The sequence below is a fragment of the Grus americana genome, chromosome 14, assembly GCF_028858705.1.
Source record: "Grus americana isolate bGruAme1 chromosome 14, bGruAme1.mat, whole genome shotgun sequence".
Lineage (NCBI taxonomy): Eukaryota > Metazoa > Chordata > Aves > Gruiformes > Gruidae > Grus > Grus americana.
In genome coordinates, this window is record NC_072865.1 from 19539841 (window position 1) to 19564950 (window position 25110).

General features: G+C 58.4%; 4 protein-coding genes across 8 annotated transcripts; 1 reads left to right on the top strand and 3 right to left on the bottom strand.

The window, feature by feature from the left end:
* Positions 1-888: 888 nt before the first annotated feature.
* PAIP2 (poly(A) binding protein interacting protein 2) lies at positions 889-10357 on the top strand. 2 transcript variants are annotated; one of them, XM_054841676.1, is made up of 4 exons: positions 889-1043; positions 5244-5403; positions 7805-7984; positions 9256-10357. In XM_054841676.1, exons 2-4 carry the CDS (start codon positions 5266-5268, stop codon positions 9319-9321), a joined length of 384 nt encoding a protein of 127 aa, XP_054697651.1. In that variant the 5' UTR covers positions 889-1043; positions 5244-5265; the 3' UTR covers positions 9322-10357. The 2 variants fall into 2 exon arrangements, with proteins under 2 accessions (XP_054697651.1, XP_054697650.1); XM_054841675.1 differs by lacking the exon at positions 889-1043 and adding an exon at positions 1336-1447.
* Positions 10358-11905: 1548 nt separating this feature from the next.
* Positions 11906-16502, bottom strand: SLC23A1 (solute carrier family 23 member 1). Of its 4 annotated transcripts, none has more exons than XM_054841670.1 (15): positions 16335-16502; positions 15814-15885; positions 15498-15599; positions 15228-15385; positions 15059-15147; positions 14905-14972; positions 14637-14818; positions 14405-14525; positions 14115-14271; positions 13788-13935; positions 13573-13678; positions 13367-13496; positions 12995-13138; positions 12761-12856; positions 11906-12591 (listed from the first exon to the last, which is right to left on the bottom strand). In XM_054841670.1, exons 1-15 carry the CDS (start codon positions 16368-16370, stop codon positions 12341-12343), a joined length of 1860 nt encoding a protein of 619 aa, XP_054697645.1. In that variant the 5' UTR covers positions 16371-16502; the 3' UTR covers positions 11906-12340. The 4 variants fall into 4 exon arrangements, with proteins under 4 accessions (XP_054697645.1, XP_054697646.1, XP_054697647.1 ...); XM_054841671.1 differs by having other exon boundaries at positions 12928-13138; positions 16335-16395; XM_054841672.1 differs by lacking the exons at positions 14405-14525; positions 14637-14818.
* Positions 16503-16536: 34 nt separating this feature from the next.
* MZB1 (marginal zone B and B1 cell specific protein) lies at positions 16537-18018 on the bottom strand. Its single transcript, XM_054841674.1, has 4 exons — positions 17724-18018; positions 17317-17423; positions 17136-17240; positions 16537-17024 (listed from the first exon to the last, which is right to left on the bottom strand). The coding sequence occupies exons 1-4, from the start codon at positions 17913-17915 to the stop codon at positions 16847-16849; spliced, it is 582 nt and encodes a 193-aa protein (XP_054697649.1). The 5' UTR covers positions 17916-18018; the 3' UTR covers positions 16537-16846.
* Positions 18019-18555: 537 nt separating this feature from the next.
* On the bottom strand, positions 18556-23346 carry PROB1 (proline rich basic protein 1). Its single transcript, XM_054841669.1, has one exon. The coding sequence runs from the start codon at positions 23051-23053 to the stop codon at positions 18836-18838; it is 4218 nt and encodes a 1405-aa protein (XP_054697644.1). The 5' UTR covers positions 23054-23346; the 3' UTR covers positions 18556-18835.
* Between the last annotated feature and the right edge of the window lie 1764 nt (positions 23347-25110).

The window sequence follows — 25110 nt, forward strand, 5'->3', positions numbered from 1 at the left end:
AGAGGGGTTTAGGGCCAGGGCCAGTCGGGTTGTGTTCATCAGAGGCTTGGATGGGAACAAAGGGGTTTGAACTCTGTCAGCATCTAGTTTCTTTGCTTTTTTAAGAGATTGTGAAGATGAGAGGACTGGAAAAGCCCATACCTAGGCAGAGTAGTTGGGAGGATTGCTCTGACTGCACACTAGTTTTAGCAGGTAGTGTCTGAAGGAAAGCATTGGTTCCACCTTACCTTTAAGAAAAAGGGGGGGAGAATCAAAGGAGAGAGTACAAAATTGCTTTTTCAACCCATTTTGTAAATAGGGTTGAAGTCTGGGGACTTAACATAGGTCCCAGTAAGAGTGTTTGTTATGTGCTGGTTCCTAACATAGAGCCTTCAAAACGCACGAGTCTAGTGCAGAAGCATTTGTGTGGTAAACAGGCGTGTATTTCAGAAAGTATTAAAATTCATTCTCCCTGCTGCAGCCCAGGCCGGCTGGCGTCCTCAGCGGGAGGCCGGAAAAGGCTGGGACTCCTTGAGGCGCAGCACACCAGGTTTCCTTCCTCACGGCCTTCTCCCTCCCCGCCCGAGTCCCGCTGCAAGCGGGGCAGGTTTGCCCTGGAAGCGGGCGGCCGTTTGGGGACTACCTCCTCCTCAGCACGGCGGGCCTCTCCCCGGCGGGCCCCGCGCCGTCTGTGTCCCGGCCGGCGCCACAAGATGGAGGCTCGCCCTGCCCCGGCGGGACTACGCTTCCCGGCATGCCCCGCGCCGCCACGGCCGCGCGAAATGGCCGCCAGCCGAACTACAACTCCCGGCATGCGCCGCGCTGCCTCCCCGCCACGGCTGCCGGCCGCGCCGTGCCTGCCGCCGCCGCTGCTTCCGGGGGGCAAGGGGCGGTGCCTATAAGGTCACGCAGGTAACGGAAGTGATTTCACGTCCGGCGGGCTGCGGCGCTGGGAGGGGAGCGGGGCGGCGGGCGCGGAGCGGAGCCGGGAGCGAGCGGGGCAGGAGGCGGCGGAGCAGCTCGGAGCCGGCGTGCGCACCCGCGGCCCTTCCCTCTGCGCGCAGGTGAGGCGGCGCGGGTGGGGGCGCGCAGCCCCGGGCCGCTGCCGACGACAACGCGGGGGGGGCGGGGGAGAGACGCCCCCTCCCCTGAGGCGGCGCCGGCCTCCTCCTCCTCCGCCTCCTCCTCCTTCCCCCCCTCCCCGCGGCGGCGGGGCCGCCCCGTGGCGCCGTCTTTATTGTCTCCAGCTCCATCCGGGTCCTGGGGAGGGGGGGCGCTCCGGCGGCGCGGGGCCTGCCGGGACGGAACGGAACCCCCGCCGCGGGGGCGGCCCTTGTGGGCGAACAAAGCGGGCGGCGGGGGGGGCGGCCCCGGCGGCGCCACGGAGGCCGCAGCGGCCTGTTGGGCCCGGGAGCGGATCCACCCGCGCCGGGAGCTGGTCCGCCGTTCCAGCGTGCTTATCGGCAAGGCGAGTACGCGGCCGCCGCCGGGAGGGGTCGAGCCCGCCCCGCCTCCGTAACCGCGATGGTATCGGCGGAGCGGAGCGTCACCCGCGCGGCCCGGCAGGTTCGCCCGGTTCCTGCTGAAGCGAAGCGGCTCCGCGGGCGTCGGCGCTCGCTGTTACCCGAAAACTTCGGCACCGAGCGAGGTGTTTTGGGGAGCGAACCCCGCTCCCGCCGAGGGGTTTCGGTGCCCGCCCGGCTCCCGGCGGAGCTGCTGGTCTGCGCGCCTTATAACCGGCTGCTTTTATGAAGCCTCAGCGCTGGCTCGCTGTGTAAATGTAACGCAGTCGGCTGTTTTCAAGTAAACTGGAGTGCTTTGAAGTGTTTCCATCAGATAGCATTGGCATTCCTCATTAATTTCATTAAGAAATCTGTTTATTATAGGGAGTATAATCACTTGACTTGATAACTGCCACTTGCTAATCTAATTAGATAAGAAACTGGGCCGCCGCTCCTGACTCAAGAGTAATCGCTAGTTAATAAACAAATAACACCGTTTTCTGCACAAGTTCAGAGCACTCACTGCTGCACCAAACCAGGTTTGCTTAAACTTCAGCTTAGGCTAAAATCCTCCCGTGCTGTTTGCTGGGATGCTCGAAGCAAATATTTTAATTTTTTTTCCTTTTTTTTTTTTTTAATCCAGGGTAAGGACGTGGGTTTTGTCATTAGGCCCATTGGCCTTCTCTTTCGAAGTAGGCGTTAGATAATCTTCTTTTGTGATTGGTGTTTAAGTGCAAAATCTTGAATTGGAAAGCTTTGAATTTTAGCTGTGGTCAGTCTAGGGCTCTTCACTGCTTTAAATGCAGCAAAACTCAGACAGGTAAATTAATGGACCTTAGCAATGTTCTGCAGTAACAAGTTCCACACTTCATACAGAAAATATTCTGGGTTCATAGAATCCTAGAATGGTTTGGGTTGGAAGGGACCTTAAAGATCATCTAGTTGTTGACTGAAAGTCCTGTTGTTACGGGATTTTTAATTGCTGACTTCACTCCCAAGATAAAAATCCCATTTTTTTTAGTGTCTTTCCTTATGCACTTACACTGTTTTTCCTGCATCACCCCCACCAAAATCCCAGAATAATTTGGGGCTGGATCTCCAGTCATATCGCTATGCAGAATTCTCTATATTTTCTGTTCCTTCACACTACTAATGTTGTATTTCCTGTTCTAGTGTAAGGAGCTTTGAGATCCTCTGTTTTCCACCTACTCCCAGACGGAAAATGCATTATTTTTATTCACCACAGTAGTGTAGCCTGTTACTGTGGCTCGTTTTCTGCAGTGGCCTCCCTAGATTGTGACTTTTTGCAAGACTTAAGTGGCATTTGGCTCTCCTCCTCAGAATTGCCTGTGGCTCATGACTACAAAGCCTGTAGCCGATACCGGTGAGACGAGACTAATCCTGTCCTTGCAAATGAGTGCAGAAAGCCAACTGGTTTGTTTCTTGAAACGGTGAAATGGAAAGCTCCCCGTAGAGTGTATTTTATTACAAGTTGCAGAAAACCAAATTACAAGGAGTTGCTGTGAGTAAGGCACTGGCCTGGGGCTCCCTAACTGTTCTTGTAGGGTGTTTGTTGATATTTTTTCCTGTGGGAAAACTTTAGCGGGCTGAGGGCTTCATCAGATAAACTTCAGATATTCAGGTTGAGCCTCGGATCTTTCTTGACGATAATCAGCCACGTCGTCCTTGGGCAGCGATGGAAAAAGTTGTTTCAGTCCAAACGTGAAACATTTCCCTCCCTCCTAAAGTAAATAGCTTGCGTTCTGTGGGAACATTTAAGAAATTGGAAAACTAGCCCATGATTCAGCAAATTAACCTTTCAAGCTTTTACATGAACAAGTAGAGGTGTTTTGGTTATTATTGTTACCTTCATGGACTTGTCTGGGTACAGTTGTCTTTGTACAGAAGTTGCCTGGAATTTGGCCTGAGGACCTTACACTGCTAATGCAGAGTTATTCACCTGTAGTGTAAATTGTTGGTGTGCAGAAAGCCCGGTGGAATATTAATAGCAAGATTCACTCCACAAAAAAAAAGGTGAAAACAAACAAACAAAAGTTAAAAAATATCAATAAATAGGTTTTTTAGACTCTGAGGACTCATTTCTTTTAGTCCATCCTGTTTGTGAGCTTGTGAACACCTGAAGTTGCTTAAAGCAATTTCAAGCTTGAATCGGGGTGTTAAATGCAATGTCTTTTCCTGTTTTATGTTAAATGCTGCCAGTAATCCTTTGCAAGTTTGTTTTGAAAGAACATCAAAAAGAACCTGTTTTCTCTTGCTAGAATACCCGGGTTCTGCTCCCATTTGTTGTACTTCCTAGGGAGCTAAAGTGTCTTCCGTACTTGGGTTTGCCTTTGATTTAAAAACATTGAATAGAGCAAACCAGGCAAGTTCCTTTTTCTTTGTGCTTTTCTTAATTAGTCATTTGGCTGTGGCAAGTCTTTGACCTGCTATTACCAAGGTTGGCACCAAAACTTGCATTAATTCCGTAGATAATAGGACCAACTGAAATATGAAGGGAAAATACGAACTTCTACGTGATAAGCCCTTGTACTCTGATACCAATGGAGGCTATGTTTTGATATCCACTTCTCCAAATCAGTCATTTTTTTGATACGCAGACAATGAGCTAAAACATTGATTTGAGAATAAAATAAAAATAGTTCCAGTCACTGCTGCTTCATTTCCTTGCAAATATTTAGCACTAGAAGATCACTCGAGTTGGATTGGTTTTTTTGAGCTCATTGCCTCATGTGCTTTTCATACTGTTAAAAACAAACAAACACTGCCAGTATTAGTATCTAAAAATACTCAGCTTTTCCAGTATTGATATCAGTTAGAACCTAGGTCGTGAGTAGACCTGAGTCTCTGAACTCAGAGTTACGAGCTTCACGCGGGCTGACGAGCCTGACAGAAAGGCTGCAATACCAATTTTAGGACAAGGATTCATCCCAAATGTGGCTGGTTGTGGCTAGGTGGAACAAAGCACACTTGCCAACTGTACCTTCGTTCCTTGAGTTCAGGGCGTTGCGATATCACGTATCGCAGACATGTTGCGCGCTCTCCAGGCATGACCCAATCCGTAGTAATGAGGTGGGATGAGAGGCAAGCACATACTGTCTTCCAGTGCCTTGTCGTGTCATCTTTACCTGAAGCTTCCCAATCACTGGGCTTTTGCTAATGAAGTACCTGGGAGAACTGTTGTGCTAACTTGGCTCTGTGAGGAATCTGTGCGTAATGGTTTCTGCCTCGCTCGCAAGATGTCCCACGGTGAAACGGCCGTGCAAGTTGGTTCATGCGATCGCATAGAGCATCCCGTAACTGAATTTGGGGAGGCTAAAAGTCACACTGAAGTTTCCCCTGCTGTGGATATCCCTGCAAATTGTTGAAACTCATGTGGGAGCTTTAAAAGTATTTTGGAAAACAAATTTTCCTGTTTTTTCTTGAATGTTGCCTTAAATTTATTTTCCTACTGGCAAATACGCATGCTTTCTGGTTTTTTTTCTATCGCTTTTCATTGGTCTTGGTGCTTGGCGTTTGGTGAGGTGTAATTTGGGAAATTAATTTGTCACTTGCATCTGCATATAATGGAACCTGTGTTTCTGATACTCTTGTTGTGATTAGCAGAGCTCCTCTGCCACAGTCACGCCAAGGCTACCTGGAGCCCTCGAATAGAGGTGCAGCCTGCCCTTGGGCTGGACTTACGCAGAAGCAGGGTGATGAGTGAATCTGCACATCTTTAATGACTGCATTTCTTAATTGCAGACTTCAAATTGAAGACGCAGCCATGAAAGATCCGAGTCGCAGCAGTACTAGCCCAAGCATCATCAGCGAAGATGTGATTATAAATGGTCATTCTCATGAAGATGACAATCCCTTTGCGGAGTACATGTGGATGGAGAACGAAGAGGAGTTTAACAGGCAGGCAAGTCATTTCCCTCTGTAATGGTGTGATGTGCTTTACCATTTTCTAGCTGAAGGGATCGGTGCTGTGGCTTAGCAACTGGGGTACAAGACTGGGAATCCTTCAGAGACAGGGTTTTTAGATAGAATTGCTAGAACGATCCTGGGGAACAGACAGATCTTAGTTTCTCTGGCAATAAATAATTATTTGCTGTAATCTTGGTGGAAAATACGGGAAGTACAGCATGTTCTAATGCATCCATTAATTCCCTACTTCTGCAGGAGGGAGGGGGGAAAAAAACCCCAAACAGTTGACAGGCTTTATGTGGCACTTTGGAAGGGACAGGTCTTGCTGGGCTACTGAGCTGCGGCGGGTTTACGTGTGCAAACGTGCCGGCTGTGGTAGTTGTGAACTAGATGTGTCCAGGTCTGCACCTGCCTCATCAGCAGGGCTGTTCCTAAGGGAGTTGGTGGACGTGGCCGTCCCGTTCATTGCTTAATACCTGTGTGTTACAGCTGGCCTTCGCAGTCAGGTTGGAAGGAAGCCTTAACTTCATCTTCACCTTGTATCTGGACGCAATTTTCTTTCCTGTGGAGGCTGGGAACAGCCCACCTCTTTCCACTGCCCCTTTTTTTTAATCAAAACTCAATCTTTGTACTCAAAGAACTGTTTGCTCTGCTCTCTGGCACAGCATGGCCCTGTTGAAGGCTCAGAAGTCTGAGCTTCTGAAACAGGATAGGTCTGCTGCACTCTCTTTAGGGTGCCAGCAGGGCACAAAGCTAATCTGAAATTCAGGTTGCTTGCAAAACTTAAATTCTCTCGTGTGTACGCCAGGATGATCTCGATGTTGTTTCCTGTTTGGTGGGTTTTTCCTCCTGGGGACTGTTACCGTAGTTAGCATATGGGGTGTGTAGTTCTTGGGGAAGGAGCTGAGAGTTGTGCTGTGAATAAACTATTTTTCAGGTACGGATTCAGTTTTCAGAGAAGAGGAAAGATGGGAGAATGGTCTTATTCAGACAGGCAAACACTTTGCGGCAGCCTGGTTGCCTGCCACTGCAGGCACATCTCTCTGTGGGAACCTGAACGAGTTTAAACTCAGGCTGGAAAACACAAGCAGGCAATATTAATTTCAAGACATTGGGGGAATTAAACGTAATTTAGTACTTCTGGAGCTGCCATTGGAGGCACCTGTAGGTGTACACCCATGTAACAAAATACCTGGAGCCAGGCAACCCCTGCTGTAATCCTAGCTGGTGGCTGCCTGCCCACGGCTGCTGTTTACCCGCCCACAGGACAGAGACGGTGCCTCACAAGAAGGATTGATTGGAGAGCGCCGTCCTTGCTGGAGTGCTTTACTGGGGAAATTACTAAATTGGGGGTTTGTGCAGGGTTTGAATTGTCTGGACAGTGGCTTAGAGCATGTGGTGATGAGTCCCTGTTCCCCAAAAGCTGTGCAGCTTGAGCCCCAAGTGAGCTGGTGAGTGGGTTTGCCCTGAGCACGGAGGACCTAGATTTTACAGGAATCCTGAACTCTGGCATTAATTTTTTTGATTTGGTATTTGTGGTGTGTAACTGAATTTCCACTTTAGGATCGAGGATTGTGTTTGATTTCAGAGCAAGGGATAGATAGGAAAACTTGTTTGAGCTTCCACTGAGTGAACTTTTAAATCTGTCCTGAATCATTTTTCCACTCCCTTATGTCTGGCAAGTCATTCACACCAGCTTCTATTTCCCGGCTTTCCACTCTGAAGTACTGCGGTGCAGGACATGGAAAATTTGTCAGGACGAACTGCCTCCAAAGCTTGTTTACTGAACAACCAAGCAAAACTTTCCTTTAATCCCTGCAATGCGTGTCAGTTCTGCATCAGTTGATTTGTCCTGCTTATAGTACAGCAGGTCAGCATTCTTAACGACTGCTGAGATCGTGTGGAGCTCTTAAGAGAGCTGCATAACCTACAGCTGAGGAGATGCGTGTTCCAAGTGATGGGCAGTGGTTATTTTTTTCCCCAAGACTCTTGCGGGATGCTTTCTTAGGGAGTGTGCCTGGCTGCATGTCTTGTCCCTGGTTCCCTTCCTCCTACTTGTGGTGAATTCAATCTAGACTAGTTGGTACAACTGAAATTTTCACTTGGAACTAACATTTTTCCTTCTCCTTGAGCTCATAACAAGCTGCAAACAAAGCAGCCAGGGCTGAGGGGTTGTCCTGCCATTCCTTTTTAACTGCAGCCCAAGTTCCTGGGACGAAACACTTTTCTAGATTAAAAAATCGAAGCCGCTTGCTTTCCTGCAGCACAAGCGTGGTGTTCTGCTAGGAGTCCTGTCGCATGGCTAGAAAGAAGGTCAGCTGGGTGCGCGCACCTTGGAATGAAGACACAAGCTCTCGATAAGTTTGTTGATGAAATGGTTTCTTGTCGTTGTATAGATCGAAGAGGAGTTGTGGGAGGAAGAATTTATCGAGCGCTGTTTCCAGGAGATGCTGGAAGAAGAGGAGGAGCACGAATGGTTTATTCCAGCCCGTGATCTCCCACAAACAATGGATCAAATCCAGGACCAGTTCAATGACCTTGTTATCAGTGACAGCTCATCACTGGAGGATCTGGTGGTAAATTTGGTTTTTCATTGTATTTCTAAAACTTGACATCTCTCATCCAAGGTTGATTGTTGTTGTTGATAATGGCAAGAGAAAATCCTTTACTCTTAGCTCAGAGACCCTTAAACCTTGCCTAGCTGTGGTGGAGGGGGAAATGTGGAATGGTTGCGTAAGGGATGTTTCCTTGAGTGACGGGACCTATTCAGTGGTTTTCTTCATAACTACATGGTGCCTTTCCTAGCCCATGTCATAAATTCAAGTGGCTTTGGGTGTGCATACCATGTTATGAAAGAAAGGCACTGAGTGAGGCACGCTGACCACGTGAAGTGCCGTTCGGTGGCAGGACTGCAAACGTTTAATTTGGCATCTGCCAACACGTACGTGTTGGGTAGGTACGAGCCGTGTCGTCAGGTCTGGTTTGGAGCCTGTAAACTGTAGCAGGTCTCTTTGTAGAAATCCTAAGGACAAGGAAAGCAGTTAAACTATGATTATTCCCCATTTCTTGCCGTATGACTTCTGTCCAGAGCTTAACTAAAAGGAAAGGGCAGTGTGTGCATATTTTCCCTAACAAAATATGAAATTACTGATAGAGAGCACAAAACCCACATAGTCGTGTCACAGAACTGCTGTGAAATTCAGATGCAAACCCCTACTTTTCTAAGCTTAAGCAGCTGCAGGTGACAGTTTTGGACTCAGTTAAGAACACAAAAAGCCTAATCCTCCATTTTGTTATGATAAAGAGCTTGTTTTGGGGGTGCTGGCTGCCCACCTAGAACTGTCGGACCTTGTAGAGCAGCAGCTTGCCAAGCGGGAGGGCAGGGCAGTCACAGACGTAGACATATAAAAAAATCAATACAGTGCTCATATACGTTAAATTCCCAGAAGTGGCTTCGGTTCCTGGAACAAGTCTCCCCTTGCTTAAACAAGCAAGATCCTAAAAACCTCCTGGCACATTTTACCAGCTCAAGCTTCAGAAAAAGCTATTTCAGCCTTAATCAAAGTCGCTGTATTTGCTGCATGCCTGAGGTTTTCTTGTTTCTTATTCCCCGAGCCCTCATCTGACTGAAATGCCCAGGTGGTGGATGGATAATTCAGAGACTAGCACAGAGGAGCAGGCTTTTCTAGTGATTATAGAGACTTTGGGTATGTGCAGAAACCCTACGATACGCCTGTCTGTCACTCTAAATCCGTAAACTCTTCCTAACGCCGTCGGCCTAGCGTTGTATTCAGCTTAAAAATGAAAGATGAAATTCAACTAGACTTCTGTTTTTTCTCTTCCTCAGGTGAAGAGTAATCTGAATCCAAACGCAAAGGAGTTTGTTCCTGGGGTGAAGTACTTAAATATTTGAGTAGACTGGGCCCTCTCTTGGTGGATGTAGCACAATTTCCACACTGTGAAGCCAGTATTAGAAGATTTAATTGTAAAAGCTCTCTCTTCTTGTCACTGTGTTACACTTATGCATTGCCAAAGTTTTGTTAGTCTTGCATGCTCAATAAAAGTGCTGAGACTGTTATTAAGTAAATCTGTCAAAAGTTTAATGGAAACATAATTGGGCCCTGGCTCTCTGCAAAGGAGGCAGCGAGTGAGGTAAGAAGCACCAGTCAAGTTGAGACAAAGTACCACGTTCATAAAACCTTCTGCAGACTCTGTCTTTTTAAATAGGTATCGGAATTTGCTACAGATGGTCTGTTTTTAACTAAAGATGTGTTAACTGGTGCCAGTTTGCACCTGATAATGCCTTAACTTAAAAATGAAAGTGAGGAGATCTGATTGTTATGCAAAATTAGCTAACTTTCCTTTGAAATATCAGTATTGTTACTAATGTTAATTTTTTTCCCCATAAAAAAACCTTCGTGCTCCTTTTAAGCAGCATGAGCTTTAACAGAAATTTTACAGACCTGTACAGAGTCGTAGATCTCAGCTACTGAACTAACATCCAAGCGATCGGAAGGAAGGAATTCCCTGTACTTTGCAGTATGTTATCAGGTTAGAAACGTTTCACTTCCTAATTATGTTAAAGGATCTGTGAGTTTCATCACAATTTCTTCCAAGAACCCAGATGCGTACATAGCGCTGCCTATGTAACTTTTAGCATACAACTTTATTCTAGCTGGATTTAACCAAGGAAACCCTAGCATTAGTGATTTGAGTGGTGCTTTTCCCTTGCTTTCTTTAATCATCACTACACAATAGTCTACAGCACAACGACTTTTTTTTTTTTTTTCTTTTAATAAAGCTAGAACAGTTTTGGCTTCTTAAACTTCATATTCGGGTAGGTTAAGCTGCCATACGTGTTCAGTGTGAATAGTGTTTAAGTTGAAAATATTGTAAAAAAATTATATTTTTTCAAAAATATTTAAAAAAATAAATAATAGTAGAACTGATGTGGTGGCTGTCTCATGAATGTGCATCTCGCATGGAAACTCATTTGGCAGCGTGCAGAGGAAAGGGCTGACGTTATGGATTTGGTGTGTCTTCATCCGAGGCTGGACCTTGCTCTTTTATTTATTCTCTCCCGCTTTTTGCGTTTCCCTGCCCGTATTTTCCTTCCTCCTCACTGCCACTAATCCCGGTTGAGCTGCGCTGCTGCGGCACGGGCAGTCCTGGTTTAACAGCTGATGCACTATAAATCCCGCTGTCCGAGCTGGGGTGCTCCGGGTCCGTAAGCCTGAGCGCTGCGGGACGTGGGTGGTGGGTGCAGCGACGGCCTCCAGCAGCCTTCGGGCACGAGTCGGATCCGCTCGTGCTTTGTAAATTGTCCAGCCTTGCTGCTTATCTTTTATTTTTTCAAGCTCTGCGTAAATCAAAGGGAAACACTTCAGAAATTACGCCGTGCCGCAGAGCAGGAAGAGTGAGATGACGCCTTTACGCAGGTGTTAGCCTGCGGCATAGCCGCATCGCTGCGTCGGTCTTGGTGGAAGAACCCCTCGGAGCAATTCAGTCACACTGACTCGTTTGGCCGTTGCTTTGCAAAATGTTAATTGCAATTAGCCCAGGCTCCTTCCCGAGCGTTACCTTCCCCCCCGGGTCCTGCAGCCTTGCTAAAGCAGCAGAACTCTTCTTGGTGTTTCCACTGACGGAGGTAGTTCAGACTCGAGCGCCTAAAGACAGAAGGTCAGGAAATAAAACGCTACCGTGCCCCAGCTTATTTTTAGCCGGAGTGGGAGTTTCTCCAGAGAAGCCCGGTGTGGCTGGCAGCGCTGGCTCGTCGCTGAGCTTCCTCCCGGGGTCTCAGCCCGGCCCGTCGTAGCACGTGGCTGTAAGGGACGCCGGTGTTCTGGCTGTTGCCGATTGGCATGGTGACGGGGCGCTCTTTCTCTTGCTCCAGCCGCAGGAAGAAGCGGGAAGAGGACAGAGCTGACCCAAAGGGTGTTGGACACCGTGTGACATCGTGCTCGGCAACAAAACTGGGGCAGCAGCAGAAGGGGTGGGGGGGAGCGCGGCTGGGCATCGCTGTGTTTGTAGGAGGTGACGAGTGTTTGCATTTGCATCGCTTGGGGGGGTTTTGGTGGTTACTTTTTTCCTCTCTTCACTTACTAAACTCTTTGTCTCGACCCGTGGGGGTTTTTTTCGCTTCTGCTCTTCCTGCTCGGGCTGGGGAGCGAGTATGTGGCCGTGCCACCGCGCCAGTGCCGACGGGCCGTGGCAGGGTCGCGCAACGCTGGCGTCAGCTTTGGCGTTTCGCTGCTAAATCCAAGCCCTGAAACAGGCTTCGCTGTCGGCAGTGGGGCCACCGGCTGCGCGAGGCAGCGCTTCACCGCGGTGGCCGGGATGGGGCCGGCTGCCCCGTGCTCCCCGCGGCAGGGGTGAGATCTAGTGTGTGTCCGTGTTGGGCAGCCCGGGAGGTGGCATGGAAAGCTGCCGGAGCCCTCGAAACGCAGGAGGGACGAAGGAGCGGTGCAGGACGCAGCAAAGACACCGGTAGGGCAAGTGGGCTTGGATTTTTTTATTTTTTTTTCTTTTTAATTGTATGATCTTCAAATAGGCATCCTAGCGCTGGTCTGGATACTGTGCCCTGCGCAGAGCCCGCTTCACCGGGAAGCCCTGCCGAGGCCAAGGGTGAAAATTCGTGGCCCAGGGTGGGAGTTCGTGGCCCAGGGTGGCTCACGAGCTTCGGCGAGCGCTGAACGAGTCTCAACCAGCCACAGCCTGCGGCGGAGCGATGGCACGGGGGGGTGGGTCCCCAGGCCGGTGCCCCGGGAGCTCGGGGTGTCCCCCAAAGGCACCTTTGAGTTTCGCCAGCCCTGCGTTCCAGAGGAGCACCAGAAGCCTTGGCTTTGGACTTGGTGGGTGCTAACGAACTCGGACAGCACCCATGGGAGCTCGGCTCGGCTTCTCCAGCGCCGGGGCGCGAGCCCTCCCCTGGCTCAGACCTTCGTGCACACGGAGAGCCTGTCTGCGGTATCCTGCGCGTCTGCAGCCGCCGCCGCGCCGCTGCCCCTCGCCCGGGCCTTAAACCCCGTGAACACCGGGCAGATGGGCACGTGCTTCAGCCACCGGCTCCTCCGCACCGCGCTCATCCCGAAGGGGAAGTCGTAGCTCCTCAGGCTGGCTCTCGCTGCGCTGTCCGAGTGCGCGCCCGCCTTCCACTGCACCAGCCCTCGCTCCTCCTGCGTCCCTGCGGCAGCCGGTACCGCGTCGGCCAAGACCCCGGCCCCTGCCCGCCCGCAGCCGGGGTGCCCAGCTTCCCCCCCCGACCCGCAATCCCCCCGTGCAGCTCTGAGCCAAAAGGAATCTGTCTCCAACCCTCCCCGCTTCCTCCCGCTGGCTCCACGTGCTTTCATTACCCGGGATGGTGTTGTCCAGGATGAAGGCGATGGTTCCCCCGACGAACATCTCCGTCGTTAGCAGCACCGTCAGTATCTGGTCCAGCTCGGGGACACCTGTGAGAGCACGGGGACTGAGCCGGGGCGTGCTGCGATAAGCAGGATTTGCTTAATTAATCATTTCTTACCCAGGGCGGGCAAGCGCCTGTGAGATCCTCCCTCCCGAAACTGGGGCTTTTTGTGGCGGGCAGGTACCTGTGCTAATGGCCTTGGGGTGGGAATCCAGATAGTTTGGCAGCGTCAGCCCGAAAAACATGGCGAAGCCCAGCACGAAGAGGTTGCGGGAGGAGTTCATGTCGACGAACTGCAGGTTGGAGAGGCCGACGGCCGTGATCATGCCTGCCAGCAGAGATGGCGGCCGGGTTGCAGGCAGGCAGGGATGTCCACGCTGCCGGCTGGGAGCGGGGCGTCGGAGCGGGATGCCCCCAAAAGCAGTGAAGGGCGTCAAACCCAGCCCCACACCCTGGAAACCCACCCTGCATCCCTTGGGCTGCCAGACCCCCAGTCCCTGGGAAAACGGCCCCGGCCTGATGATAACAGCGCCCAGGTTTGACGTGCCGAGGTTACCGAATAAGGTGCAGAACATCCCGCCGAGGATGGGGTCGGGCAGGGAGGCGAACAGCGCCGTGAACTTGCCGATGGTCCCCAACATGAGCATGATGCCGGCCCCGTACTGTATCACCCTCCTGCTCCCCACCTGCACGGAGAGACCGGCAGCGGGTGATGGCACCCGGCCCCCCGACCGAGTCGGGGCCCCTCCCCGGCCCCTGTACCTTGGTGATGCCCAGGACGCCGATGTTGGGGCTGGAGGAGGTGGAGCCGTTGCCGGTTCCCAGCAGCCCTGCGATGATGCAGGAGATGCCTTCGGTGAAAATGCCCCTGGGGAACAACGCGAACGGGCTGGTCCCCGCCACGGCGCTCCTGCGGCGGCCCTGCCTGCTGCTGCCCAGGGATGCCGTGGCGTGGGCAGGGAACCGGCTGGCCGTACCTGTTAATGGCGTGCACAGGGGGAGGGGGGGCTCCCGCCAGCCGGGCGCAGGAGTAGTAGTCCCCGATGGACTCGATGATGCCTGCCAGCGTGGCGCTGAACATGCCCAGCACGGCCGCCGAGGTCACGGTGGGCAGACCCCACTGGCCTGGCAAGGGGCGGAGCAGGGTGTCAGGGCGGGGGGGCACCCTGGGACCCGGCCCACGGGTGCTTTGGGGCCTCCCCGGGTGCTCCCCAGCCCCGGTGATGCTGTGCCAGGTCCCTGCATCCCCTGAGGCGAAGGGGTACCGGGGGGGCCTGCGTGTTGTGGGGCTGCCTGGCACTCACAGGGGTAGGGCACCCGAAACCAGGGTGCCACGGACAGGATCTCCCCCCGGGCGTCCGTCCTGGCCTTGTAGCCGTACACCTCGGGCTGGCTGGGGAAGACGCCGGTGCGCGTCAGCACGTAGCAGAGCAGCCACACCACCATGATGGCCAGGATGATCTGTGGGGGCAGAGTCCGGGGACGCACCCTGCATCGTTTGCAAATCCGTGCTTGGAAAAGGAGGGGGTTTTTGGGACACCCCCCCCCCCGCCCCCCCCCCCCCAGGACCCGTCAGCTCTCGGCCAGGCCCTACTGGGAACATCTTGAAGATCTGGACGCGGAGCAGGACGAAGCCTCTGCCCCGCCGGTAGCCGGGCAGGCAGACGGTGATGTGCCGCAGGTACTGGGCGAACAGGACGATCAGGAAGATGGTCCTGGGGGGGTGGGGGGGTGGGAGAGTGAGATGTGGTCCCTCACACCCCCAGCAAGCTCCTGGCTCTGCAGGGGACACCCCTACCCCCGGTCCACCTGTCCCTGTGCCATACAGTGCGGCGATGCCCCAGTGGGAGCCGGCCCGCTCGCCGGCCGCCTGGAAGACGGAGAGCCCGATGAGGGAGACAGTGGGGGTGACGGTCAGCGGCCCGATGTAGCTGAGCAGCGCCCCGGGGAGCCCCAGCAGCCCGATGGCCACCTCCACCAGGCTGGACACCACGATGGCCCCCTGGATCTGCAGGGCATGGGGGGGGGGGGGGGAGTAAGTGGCCCACTGGGGATTTTGGGGTCCCGCGGGGCCGGCGGCAGGGGCGTACGTACCTCCCGCATGCGGGGCTGCCAGATGTGGGAGGTGTTGAGCGGCAGCGCCCAGTTGCCGTAGATCTGCTCTGGGGATGGAGGGGGGTGAGGTGGTCCCTGGGGTGGGGGGGCAGAGGCTGGGGACCCCCTCCCCGTGCACCCCCTCTGCCCTCACCTTCGGGCGGGCATCGCCACTTCTCCAGGGCCAGGATGGACTTGGCGGGGACGAGGAAGGCCAGCGCACTCGCCTGGAAGAGGGGCAGCCTGGGGCGGGGACGAGAGGGGATGCCTGCGCCCGCGCCCTGGGGACAGGCGGGGGGTCTCCGCCGGGGCCGCGGCTCTACCTGATGCCCACGGTGGTCTGGATGAGGGTGGTGATGCCGACGCAGGTGAAGATGGTGCCGATGAGGTAGCTGACGGTGAGCTGGTCCTTGCCCACACACAGGCTCTCGGCCAGCAGGAAGGGGACGGCGATGGTGCCACTGAAGCAGGTCAGGTAGTGCTGGGGGGCGAGGGGGGGCTCAGCAGGGTTAGGGTGCTGTGGGGTGCCCCACGCCATGGGGAGCAAGGGCTCAGGCTCTGCCGATGAAGGGTACCCCCCTTCCAGGCCGTACCTGGAAGCCGAGCAGGATGCAGAGGTACCAGGGGGGCACGTCCTCAATCCTGTAGAGCATGTCCATCTCTGGCCGGGGGGGCCCGGCACCCGCCCCGGGGTCCTGGCATGCAGGGGGCACAGCTCAGCCCCAGCTCACCCCAGGGGGCTGGGGACTGGGGAGACACCCCACACTGACCCCACGGGGGGCACAGACTGCCCCATGGGACCTCCTGCAGCCAGGGGGTGGGGAGGGGTCCCAGCTCCGTCCAACGGTGCATCACAGAAGGAATTTGGGGGGGGGGTGTGGGGGTGTGCTGTGTGTGCCCCATACTCACCCTGCCCACTGCAGGCAGCTCCTTCCCGGGGGGACGCGGGGGGCCGGCGGGGGTGAGAGCCGAGTTCCCGTTCTGGCAGCAAGGGTGAGGCGGGAGCCGGGTCAGTGCTGTCCCGGGTGTCCCATGGGAACGGGGACGGGCTCTGCCCCGGGGACACGGCTGGGCGCGCACGGCTGGTCAGCATCACCCGGCACCCGCTCTGCTCCCTGAGATGGGTCTGGGCTCCGAAACCCGCTGTCCCTACGTGATGGCTTGTCCCCAGGGGAGGGTGGAGGGGGGGGAGTCCCCGCTGGCCCTGGGGTGCCCGGACCATCCAGCAGGAAGGATGGCACAGCCCGTCCCAGCTGCAGCAACCCAGCATGTCCCCTTGGTCCCGGGCTTCACTGCAGCCCTCCTGCTCGTCTCATCCTGGCCATCATGGGGGGGGGTCCACACCCCCGGCCACCCGCCTTCCTCCCCACGCCCCGGGATATGGCCGAGGACGGGATGGGGACGGGGACAGGGACGGAGGCTGCGTTCACCTGGGGCTGAGCCAGGTCTCCCGAGCGGGTCCCCATCCTCCAGCGATGCGGCCCCGGCGGCGATGGCACCGTGCGGGGGGTTTTATGGCCGTGGGAAGGACTTTAGCCACCACCCGGGCCGGGCCGCGGCACAGGGCGGCAGGCTGGGAGGCGGCCATTGGCTGCGGGTTGTGAAACCGGGGAGCGCTGCCTTGGGGACAGATCAGCTATTAACTCCTTTAATTACAGCTGGCACCACCGGCGGGGCCAGGGCGCTGCCGCCACGAGCACCACGTTGGTAAAACATTAGAGCCGGTGGGTTACAGAGTAATTCCCGGCTCCCGGGGGGTCCGGTGGCACGGGGCACCGGTTGTCACCAAACCCTCCCGGCATGGCACAGCCGGGCATCGAGGGACGGTCGCGATGGCGGGCGACACCGGGAAGGTGCCCACCTCCCGGCACGTGTCAGTTCTTGCTGGGGACGAAGTCGGCTCCGAAGGTCGCCGGGGCATTAAGCATTAACCGCATTGGGGCTACAGCTCGTTCTGCATCGCCTTGGGGGGGGCTGGCCCCCCGGCCTTGCCGCCGGCGCAGGCCCCCTTCTCCCCATGGCAGAGCAGCTCCCGCAGGGCGGCCGGGCCCCGCCGATGCGCCCCGTAGATCTGGGTCTCCCCCTGCTCGCCCACGTAGCCGTGGCACATCTTGGACAGCCTGCGAGGAGCCAGAGATGGTTACGCCACGTCCCGCTGCCACGGCGGCAAAAGTGCCCCGCACACCCTGCCCCCCCCCCCCCCCCCCCAGTGCCAATTCCCCTGGACTTACCTGCTCGGCCAGGGTCCCCCCGTCACCATCACGGTCATGGGCTCCTGTCTCATCAGCCCCGGCCCCGCCAGCCGCTTCTCCCCGTCCAGCTCCTGCACGCCATAGCTGCATGGAGAGGTAGGGGTTGGGGACACCCTGGTCCCTGGGGACACCCCCCCATCCCCAGAGATGCCCCGCTCACCTCTCCCAGCCCTGCGAGCAGCTCCTCTCCAGCACCTCCACGTAGTCAGACTCGCTCAGCGCCTTCCTGCCCACCTTGCCCTCTGCCCTGCGCAGCTGCTCCTCAATCTGGGGTGAAAAAGGGCAGAATCCAGCCAGTGAGGGTGGCAGCCTCCCCAGGACCCTGTTCCCAAGCAGGGATGGGGGCTGCACCCCGTTCCATGTGGCCCTGGCACCTGAGGCACTTTTGCACAGGGTGGTGGGTCCATGAGTAGCTGCCAGGGCGCTTGCTGGCCCCAAAGGACTTTTTGGGGTGCTGGCAGGGGCCAGCGGGGTGCCCCAGGGGAGCCGGCAGCATCTCCCCAGGCCGGACTATCTCCACGAGGGCTCTCAGCCCCGGTTTTGGGGTGCCATCTCCCCGATCCCCACCTGGAAGGCGATGGCGTGGCAGGCGTCGCAGCGCAGGGACTCAGGCATGTGGGGCGAGAGCTGCTCCTCGGGGCTGAGCTGGGGCGCAGGGATGGAGCGGGACGAGGTGGCGGGGTGGCCCCCACACATCTCCTCAGCCCCTGTCCCCGCCAGCAGGCTCAGGGCCAACCACGCCACCAGCGCCGGCTGCATCCTGCCACGATGCTGAAAGTGCCGGGGCAGAGGCGCGGGGTGGCTATAAACCCCCCAGGGCCGGCAAGCGGGCGCTGATGCGTTGCCGACGCACCTGCATCCGGCTGACGTGGCCCCGTCCATCTCCGGGGCGTCGGGGCGGGGTGTGCGTGTGTACGTGGGGTGTCCCCGACTAACTGTCCCCTCTCCGGAAGGATTTTTTTGGTGTAATTCAGGCCTGTAACGCCTGACCCCTCCTCCTCCACCCAAATCCTCCCCAGGGTAGTGTGGACCCTCCGGGGCTGGGGCAGAGGTCTGGGGGTCAGGGCTGGAGTTTGGGGTTCAGGCACAACCACAGAGTCTTCTCCTGCCCCAGGGACTCATCCAGTGGCTGCTCCAGGACAGACAGATGGGCTGCGGGGTCCAGGCGCCTCAGCTCCCCTGCGGGGGACCATGGGAGCCCCTCGCACCACCCCCCCCCCTTCAGTCCACACAGACACAGGATGAATACGCAGGATTTAACGCTGTCTCAGCGATTTTATTACTATTTTAGGGAGTCTGTGCTGCAGCCGTGGCTGCGGGGGCTGGCGGTGGCCGGGCCATCGTCCCCCCATGCGAACCAGCCCGGGTTGCCCTTGGGACAGGATGGATGTGGGGGGAAGTGGGGGGGCTGTGCATCTGGTCCCTTTGCTGTCGGGGCCCATGACTTCAGGCCTCCCCGGGGCTGCCAGGTGCTCACATTGGGAAATGCCCTTTTTCTCCCCATTCCCATGAGGAGCCGGTGAGGTCCAGCCGTTGCCTGTTATCCCTTGGCGCTTTGCCAGCTCAGCCGCAGGCAGGGGGTATATCTCCCGTGCTGGGGGGTGATGCTGATTTTGGGGTTAAAGCCTGGCCGTTTGGGAAGGGACGTGCCACAAGGGTCCGTCCCCAGCCGAGGACCATCACATCTGGAGCAGCGGTCCCTTCTCGGGCCTGGCAGGGCTGGCACGGGCAGGGGGCTGGCTGGGGCCAGGGCTGGCCCGCATCCCCGTGGGGATGTAGTACAGGCTCTCCAGGTACCCGCAGTCAGGACCCCCAGCAGCGGGTGGCCCCTCACCCTTGGGAGCAGGGCTGAAGGTCCTGGAGAAGCTGGGGTTTTCGGCAGCCGGCAGGTCAGGGTGCACCGGGGAGGGGGCAGCGGGCGGTGGGGGTGCTGGGAGCCCTGGGAAGCTGCTGTAGGGCATGTAGGGTGGAGCATAAACCCCTGGGGCCATGACCAGGGGGTTGAAAGGAGCCTGGTAGAGCCCGGCATGCGATGCCACTGGTGGGATGAGCACCTCCAGGTATTGCCCTGTCTCAGGGTCATAGAGTGTTTTCAGCTGGGGCTGCCGCGGCGGCTCCATGTAGTAGCATTTCCCACTGTCGGGATCGACGAGCATCCTCCGGTGCGTGGGCAGGTGGGGGGCGAAGGGCTTGGTGGGGCTGGGCGTACTCTTACTGCTCAGAGAGGTGCCCTCAGTCTTCCTTAGGAAATGGGGAGCATCCTCGAGGCGAGGTTGGGGCTGGGCTGGGGGCAGCGACACCGGGTGCTCCCCAGCTGCCAGGCCCTCGGGGGGCTGGGGCAGGGGGGGCTCGGGGGTGGGTTTGCTCCAGGGCGCTTCCCCACTGGCCAGTGGAGCGCTGGCTGGGTTGGGGGCCAAAAGGGAACCAAAGGATGAGCTGGCCACGTTGGAGACTGATGGGTGCCCAAGGGAAGCGGGGACTGGGTTGGGGACCAAGGGGGACCCAAGTGATGAGTTGGCCACATTAGGGACTGAGGGGGTCCCAAAGGATGCACGGGATGGACTGGGGACCAAGGGGGTCCCAAAGGTTACACTGGATGGATTAGGGACCAAGGGGGTCCCAAAGGATGCATTGGCTGAGTTAGGGAGCAAGGGGGTACCAAAGGCTGCGCCACACAGGTTGGGGACCAAGGGGGTCCCAAAGGATGCACTGGCTGGGTAGGGGATCAAGGGGGTCCCAAAAGACTTGTTGGTGGGGTTGGAGACCAAGGGAGCCCCAAATGATGTGCTGGCCAGGCTGGAGGCTGCTGGGTAGCCAAAAGATGAGTTGGTCATGTTGGGAACCATGGGGGTCCCAAAGGATGTGCTGGCTGGCTTGGGGACTGAGGGGGTCCCAAAAGATATGCTGGCCAGGTTGGGGACCAAGGGGGTCCCAAAGGATGCGCTGGTTGGGTTGGGGACCAAGGGGGTCCCAAAAGATGTGCTAGCTGGATTGGGGACTAATGGGGTCCCAAAGGATGTGCTGACTGGCTTGGGGACCACAGGGGTCCCACAGGACACGCTGGCTGGGCTGGGGACCGAGGACAGCTTTGGCATCAGAGAGGATTTGGGGGCTTTCACAGGAATTGCTAAGTAATTGGAGTTCTCTGCCGGGGAAGCAGGAAGGTACGGCTCAGTGGCTGCCGGCCACTTTGGTAAATGCTCCCAGGCCTCCCTCTGCTCCGGCAGCTGGCCAGAGGCACCTTTGCCGGCCTCCCCGGCTCGAAACGGGGCGGTGGGGCCAGTGCTGCCCGCAGAGCCGCTGCTCCCTGCCGACACTTGCTCGCTTGTGGGTGGCTTCGGTGCGCTTCTCTCCGATGGTTCCCCAGGCTGTGGGTGCACGCCGCTGCCAGCTGGAGGTCTGGCTCGGTGGTCCCCACTGTCGTTGCCACCATGCCGCTGCTCTGTTGACTCAGGCCCCTCGGCGGCGTGGAGCCCTCTGGTGCCACTGTGGCCCCGTCCATCCTGTCCCTCCGTGGGACTCGACGGCGGTGGTGGGAGGAGAACGGTCTTCTCTGTCCGCAGCATGGCATTGCTCTGAGCCGGGGAGCCCTCCCCGGCCAACGCCGGGGACCGCCGGCCCACCAAGACATGGAGGTGGGTCTCCAGGTGTGGCACCCCCTCCACCGCTGGCACCCGCGGCGGCAGCCTGAGCTCGCTCCGCTCCCGGCGTGGGGGGGATGCCGCCGGTCCCTCCACTGCGGCCACCCCCCTCCGCGTGGCCTGGACCCTGGTGATGTGGACGGGGGAGCCCCGGGCGGGTGAAGGCTGGTCACTGGCAAGCTTTGTGGGGCCCTCGGTGTGTGCCGGGGCTGGCTCGTGGCTGGCAGCTGCCAGCACTTCCCCATCCCCTGGCTCGGTTGCCGTCTCCCGTCGGCAGACAGAGGTGCAGTGGATGACAAGTGGGGTGGCCGACGGCGCCTCCCCACCGCTCGCCGGTGCCGTGGTGCCATGGGATGCGCTGACAGTCCCGAAGCAGAGGCTGTAGCTGCTCTTCACCAGCTTGCGCACGTCCCGGGGCTGGGGGATGCACCCCTTCGTCTTATCTTCCATCCTGGGGGGAATGGCCAGCGGGGACCCCCGGGGCGGGGTGCTGGGGCTGGGTGGCTGGCGGGGCGCTGCTGGTGGCTTCTCCTCCCGCTGGCTCTGCGGCACCAGCCTCACCTCCTGCGCTCGGGAGGTGAAGAGGCGTCGGGGCGGCGCGGCGGGGAGCGCCAGGCTGTTGGCCTCAAAGGGGAGGGTTTGGGGGTGGCTGGGGCGGATGGCTCGCTGCTTCAAGCTGGGCCACGGCTTCGGCACTCTCTCAAATCTGGGGGCAACATCCAGCGCCTTCCCCACCTCGGGCTGCGCTTCGAACAAGGCGCGTGCTCGCCGGTAGCGGATCCTCTCCGATGTTGGTTCTTCGGTGGCATTGGGCAGCCAGTGGCCCCCCAGCACCTCCTGGTACTTCATCCTCTCGTTGAGTTCGTTGAAGGTTGTCTTCAGCTTGCAGACGCTCTCCCTCGTCGCCTCGCTCAGCACCACCCCCTTGGCGGGACGGGTGGTGGTGGTGTCCCCCCCGGCCACCGGCATCCCGCCGCCCCGCAGGTCCTCGGCTGAGAAGCTGCAGTCTGAACGGGACAGCGAGCTGGACTTGCCCTCCAGGCCGTCCCCCAGCAGGTCGGTGCCAGCAGAGGATGGCCCGGAGGAGGTCGAGCTGCCCCGCAGCCCCTTCTGCTCCATCCTGATCCTCTGCTCGTACTGCATTTTCTTGGTGAGGACGTTTTTCACCAGGCAAGAGGCCGCCCTGGTCTTGCCGGTGTCAGCATCCAGGGACGCTGTCTTCATGAACTGCTTGTAGTTGAGCCTGAAGTCCTCTCCGATGGCCCTGCCCTTGCTGGGGGGGTCCTTCCTGGCAGGGGGTGGGGGTTGGGGGGCTGGGCCGTCACCCCAGGGGCCAAAACCCGTCTCCTTCCTCTCCTTCCTCTTCAGCAGGATCTGGCGCTTGGGAACGGTTCTCTTTTTGCCATGGCCCTTCCTGGCCTCCCCGCTCTCCAGCTCCACGTCCACGCACTCGAACTGCTCCTTCCCCAGCAAGCCCAGCAGCTCCCCGTCCACGCCGGCGGGGAAGGGCCAGCCCACCCTGCTGTGGAGGGCTGCCGCTGTGCCCCGGGACTCGCCGCCGGCCGCTGGCCACCACCGTGGCCGCCCGTTGTCCTCTGACAGCGAGTTGGAGAGGCTGGAGGAGGTGTGGGAGCTGCACATGTCGAGGCGGGCACCGGGAGGACCCGAGAGGCTGTGGAAAGCCCTGGCTGTCAGTGCCCGCACCTCGCCGTCCGCCTCGTCCGAATCGCTGGGTGCCCCGCCGAGCATCCCCCCGGGCTGCCGGGGCAGAGCCAGCTCCCCGCCGGTGGCGGCAGGCTGCCGGTCCCTGCCGAGGGGACCCATCCTGCCCCCCTGCCCCGGCGCCGGGCTATTCTTAGCCGCGATGGACAGCTGAGCCTGCCGCAGGCGGGTGAGGGGGCCGGGCGGCGGGGGGATGGCGGGGGCCCCCGCCGGAGCCCAGCGCCCCAGGGCAGCCCCCTCGGCACAGCCACCCTGCCGCCCCGCTTCCCGGGGGGGCGTCCCCTCCTCATCCAGAAACTCCAGGCAGTCCTTGAAGGTCTCTGTCCCCTCCGAGCACAGGGCAGAGTGGTAAGAGGAGACGGAGGAGCCCGACATGCTCTTGGCGAGGTCGTCGCGGGGGAGGCCGGGGAGGTGGCCCTCCTCCTCCGATGCAGACCGCCGGCCGTCCCCACCGCTGCGGGGACCCTCGCCGTTGGTGCTGGGTGGCTCGGCGTGGGAGAGCAGGATGGGGTCCCTCTTCCCACAGGGCATCATGGCAGGGACGACCCCGGGGACTGCCAGCCGGTGCCAGGGGACCCTCCTCGGTGCCGGGGACGCTCTGCCTGGGATGTCGGCTCGACCTTCTGGCTCGCTCACCGTCAGGGCGGCTGGACCCAGCGGTGGGACGGAGCAGCCCCTCGATCACATGGACAGCAGCGAGCGCCAGCCCGGGGGAAGCGATGCCAAGCGCATTGCAGGGATGCCACTGCCACCCCCGGCCTTGGGGGCTGCCGGGGGGCTGCCAGCACTATTCCCTGCCCCCCTCACCCCACACTGCTGCTCCCCAAACCCGCAGGAGAGGTGCCCCATGCCTCACGGGGGTACCTGGGCCATGCCCCCCAGCACAGTGGGCTGGGCTGCCCCAGGCCTGGGGGACACGCAGACCCCTCCGGAGGTGTCCCCTCCCCGGAGCAGAGGGCACGGCTGGGCCCCAGGCTGCTGCTGTGTCCTCGCCATGGATCCTTCCCCAGCGCCTCGCCAGAGGGACGGTGCATCCGCATCCTGGGGGCTTCCCCAAAAACCACCCTGCCCCAAGCAGCAGCTCCCCCAAAACGAATCGCAAGCAGCCAGGAGCAAACTCAAGGCTTGAAATCAAACCGGGCACCGAGCGCCTCTGGGACTCACAAGAGCCGAACGATGGACGGCTACTGTTTGCCTTTTTCAGGGGGACCCAAAGCAAGTGGCTGGGGTGCCCGGCGTGGCACAAGGGTCTCTGCAGCTTGCCGGCCCTGACCGCTGCCGGTGGAGCTCAGCCCCAGCTTTCGGGGGGATTTGTGCAGTGAAGCAGCGGTAGCAGGTGCTCCCCAGCACTGCCAGCCCCGGAGCAACCTGATGCCCAAGTCGTCTGAGTTCACGCAGGGACTAAATTTAAACCTTGGCAAGGAAAAGGAGGAGAGGAAAGCTTCCCTGATAGCTGGCCTGGCACTTAACCCTTCGCTGCTGAGTAGGGCCATGCTTGCAGGTGGCATTTGTACCCACGGGGAGCGGAGGAGACCTGCCACGGGCAGCACTCGCCGGTGTGTTGGCTTTATGCAAGAGGGTGTGGAGGGGGGGTGCTCCTGGCCAGCCCCAGGCTGGGGGAGGGGGGGGATTCAAATCCCCAAATCCCTACAGCCCGACGTTGTAGGGAGCCGGTGGGACGCAGCTATCCTCAGAGGAGCTCCCCGTGCTGCCTGGATGGCTTGTGGCACCCCAAAACCTTGAGCTGCCACTTGGGTGCCACAACCACCCTACGGTCCCCATGTGAGGAGGTCCGGCTCCCAGCCTGGGGCTGGCCAGGAGCACCCCCGAGCCCCCCGGGCCCAGCTCCCCGCAGCGTGGGCTTGCGGCACAGCAGCCCAGCAGGCGCCTGCTGAGTCACTGCTGGCTCCGTCCCCAGCGCAGCGCAGCCGGGAGCACCTCGGGGACATGCACGCAGCCCCCACCTGCTGCCGGATTTGCAGTGCCGGGCGAATGTACAGACCCACATTGGGGGGGCGATGCAGTTCCCCTTGGGCTGAGCGGGCCCCTCAGTCCCCAGCCAGTCCAGATCCCAGGGAAATGCTGTTTCATCCCGCTGCCGCCGCCGAGGGTCGTACCCAGTGTCCCAGGGCCACTGGTAGTTGGTGGGAAAGAGAGGTTGGTCTGGCCCGGGGTCACCGCTGTCCTGCTGAGCCTCCCCAAGCTGCCCTGACGATGCCTTTGGTGCGTCCAGGGTACCGCTACTGGGGGAGAGGAGGAAGGGCAGAGAAGGCACAAGGGGAACACGGGCTGCAGGAGCTTGTGAAGCTCTGGATAAGGTAAAATAATCAATCCGGTGGAAGGATCACCGCAGCTGTCCCTGGGCATGAAGGGAAAGGTCCTTGCACTACTGCCTACAGCTTCTGCTGTCCTGGCAGCGGGTGCGAGGCAGATTTAGGGCAACGACTCCTATAACTGCTTTAAACCTTTCCTCTGCCTCTTTTCCAGCACTCGCACTCAGCACAGCTCTTGCTGCTGCTGCATCTTTCACTCTGACACCCAGGTCCTGCCAAAACTGAAACGGTCAGAGCATCAACAGCTGCGACAAGCAG

What these genes read in the sequence shown, in the direction of transcription:
- PROB1 (XM_054841669.1), bottom strand. Translation starts at nt 23,053, where the DNA reads ATGATGCCCTGTGGGAAGAGGGACCCCATCCTGCTCTCCCACGCCGAG.
- SLC23A1 (XM_054841670.1), bottom strand. Translation starts at nt 16,370, where the DNA reads ATGGGGACCCGCTCGGGAGACCTGGCTCAGCCCCAG. An exon ending in AGCTGCCTGCAGTGGGCAGG is followed by an intron (nt 15,600 to 15,813) that starts GTGAGTATGGGG and finishes CCTGCATGCCAG; the next exon opens with GACCCCGGGGCGGGTGCCGG. An exon ending in AGATCTTCAAGATGTTCCCA is followed by an intron (nt 14,272 to 14,404) that starts GTAGGGCCTGGC and finishes CTGCCCCCACAG; the next exon opens with ATCATCCTGGCCATCATGGT.
- PAIP2 (XM_054841676.1), top strand. Translation starts at nt 5,266, where the DNA reads ATGAAAGATCCGAGTCGCAGCAGTACTAGCCCAAGCATCATCAGCGAA. An exon ending in AAGAGGAGTTTAACAGGCAG is followed by an intron (nt 5,404 to 7,804) that starts GCAAGTCATTTC and finishes GTCGTTGTATAG; the next exon opens with ATCGAAGAGGAGTTGTGGGA. An exon ending in CATCACTGGAGGATCTGGTG is followed by an intron (nt 7,985 to 9,255) that starts GTAAATTTGGTT and finishes TCTCTTCCTCAG; the next exon opens with GTGAAGAGTAATCTGAATCC.
- MZB1 (XM_054841674.1), bottom strand. Translation starts at nt 17,915, where the DNA reads ATGCAGCCGGCGCTGGTGGCGTGGTTGGCCCTGAGCCTGCTGGCGGGG. An exon ending in GCCACGCCATCGCCTTCCAG is followed by an intron (nt 17,424 to 17,723) that starts GTGGGGATCGGG and finishes TTTTCACCCCAG; the next exon opens with ATTGAGGAGCAGCTGCGCAG. An exon ending in TGCTCGCAGGGCTGGGAGAG is followed by an intron (nt 17,241 to 17,316) that starts GTGAGCGGGGCA and finishes CTCTCCATGCAG; the next exon opens with CTATGGCGTGCAGGAGCTGG.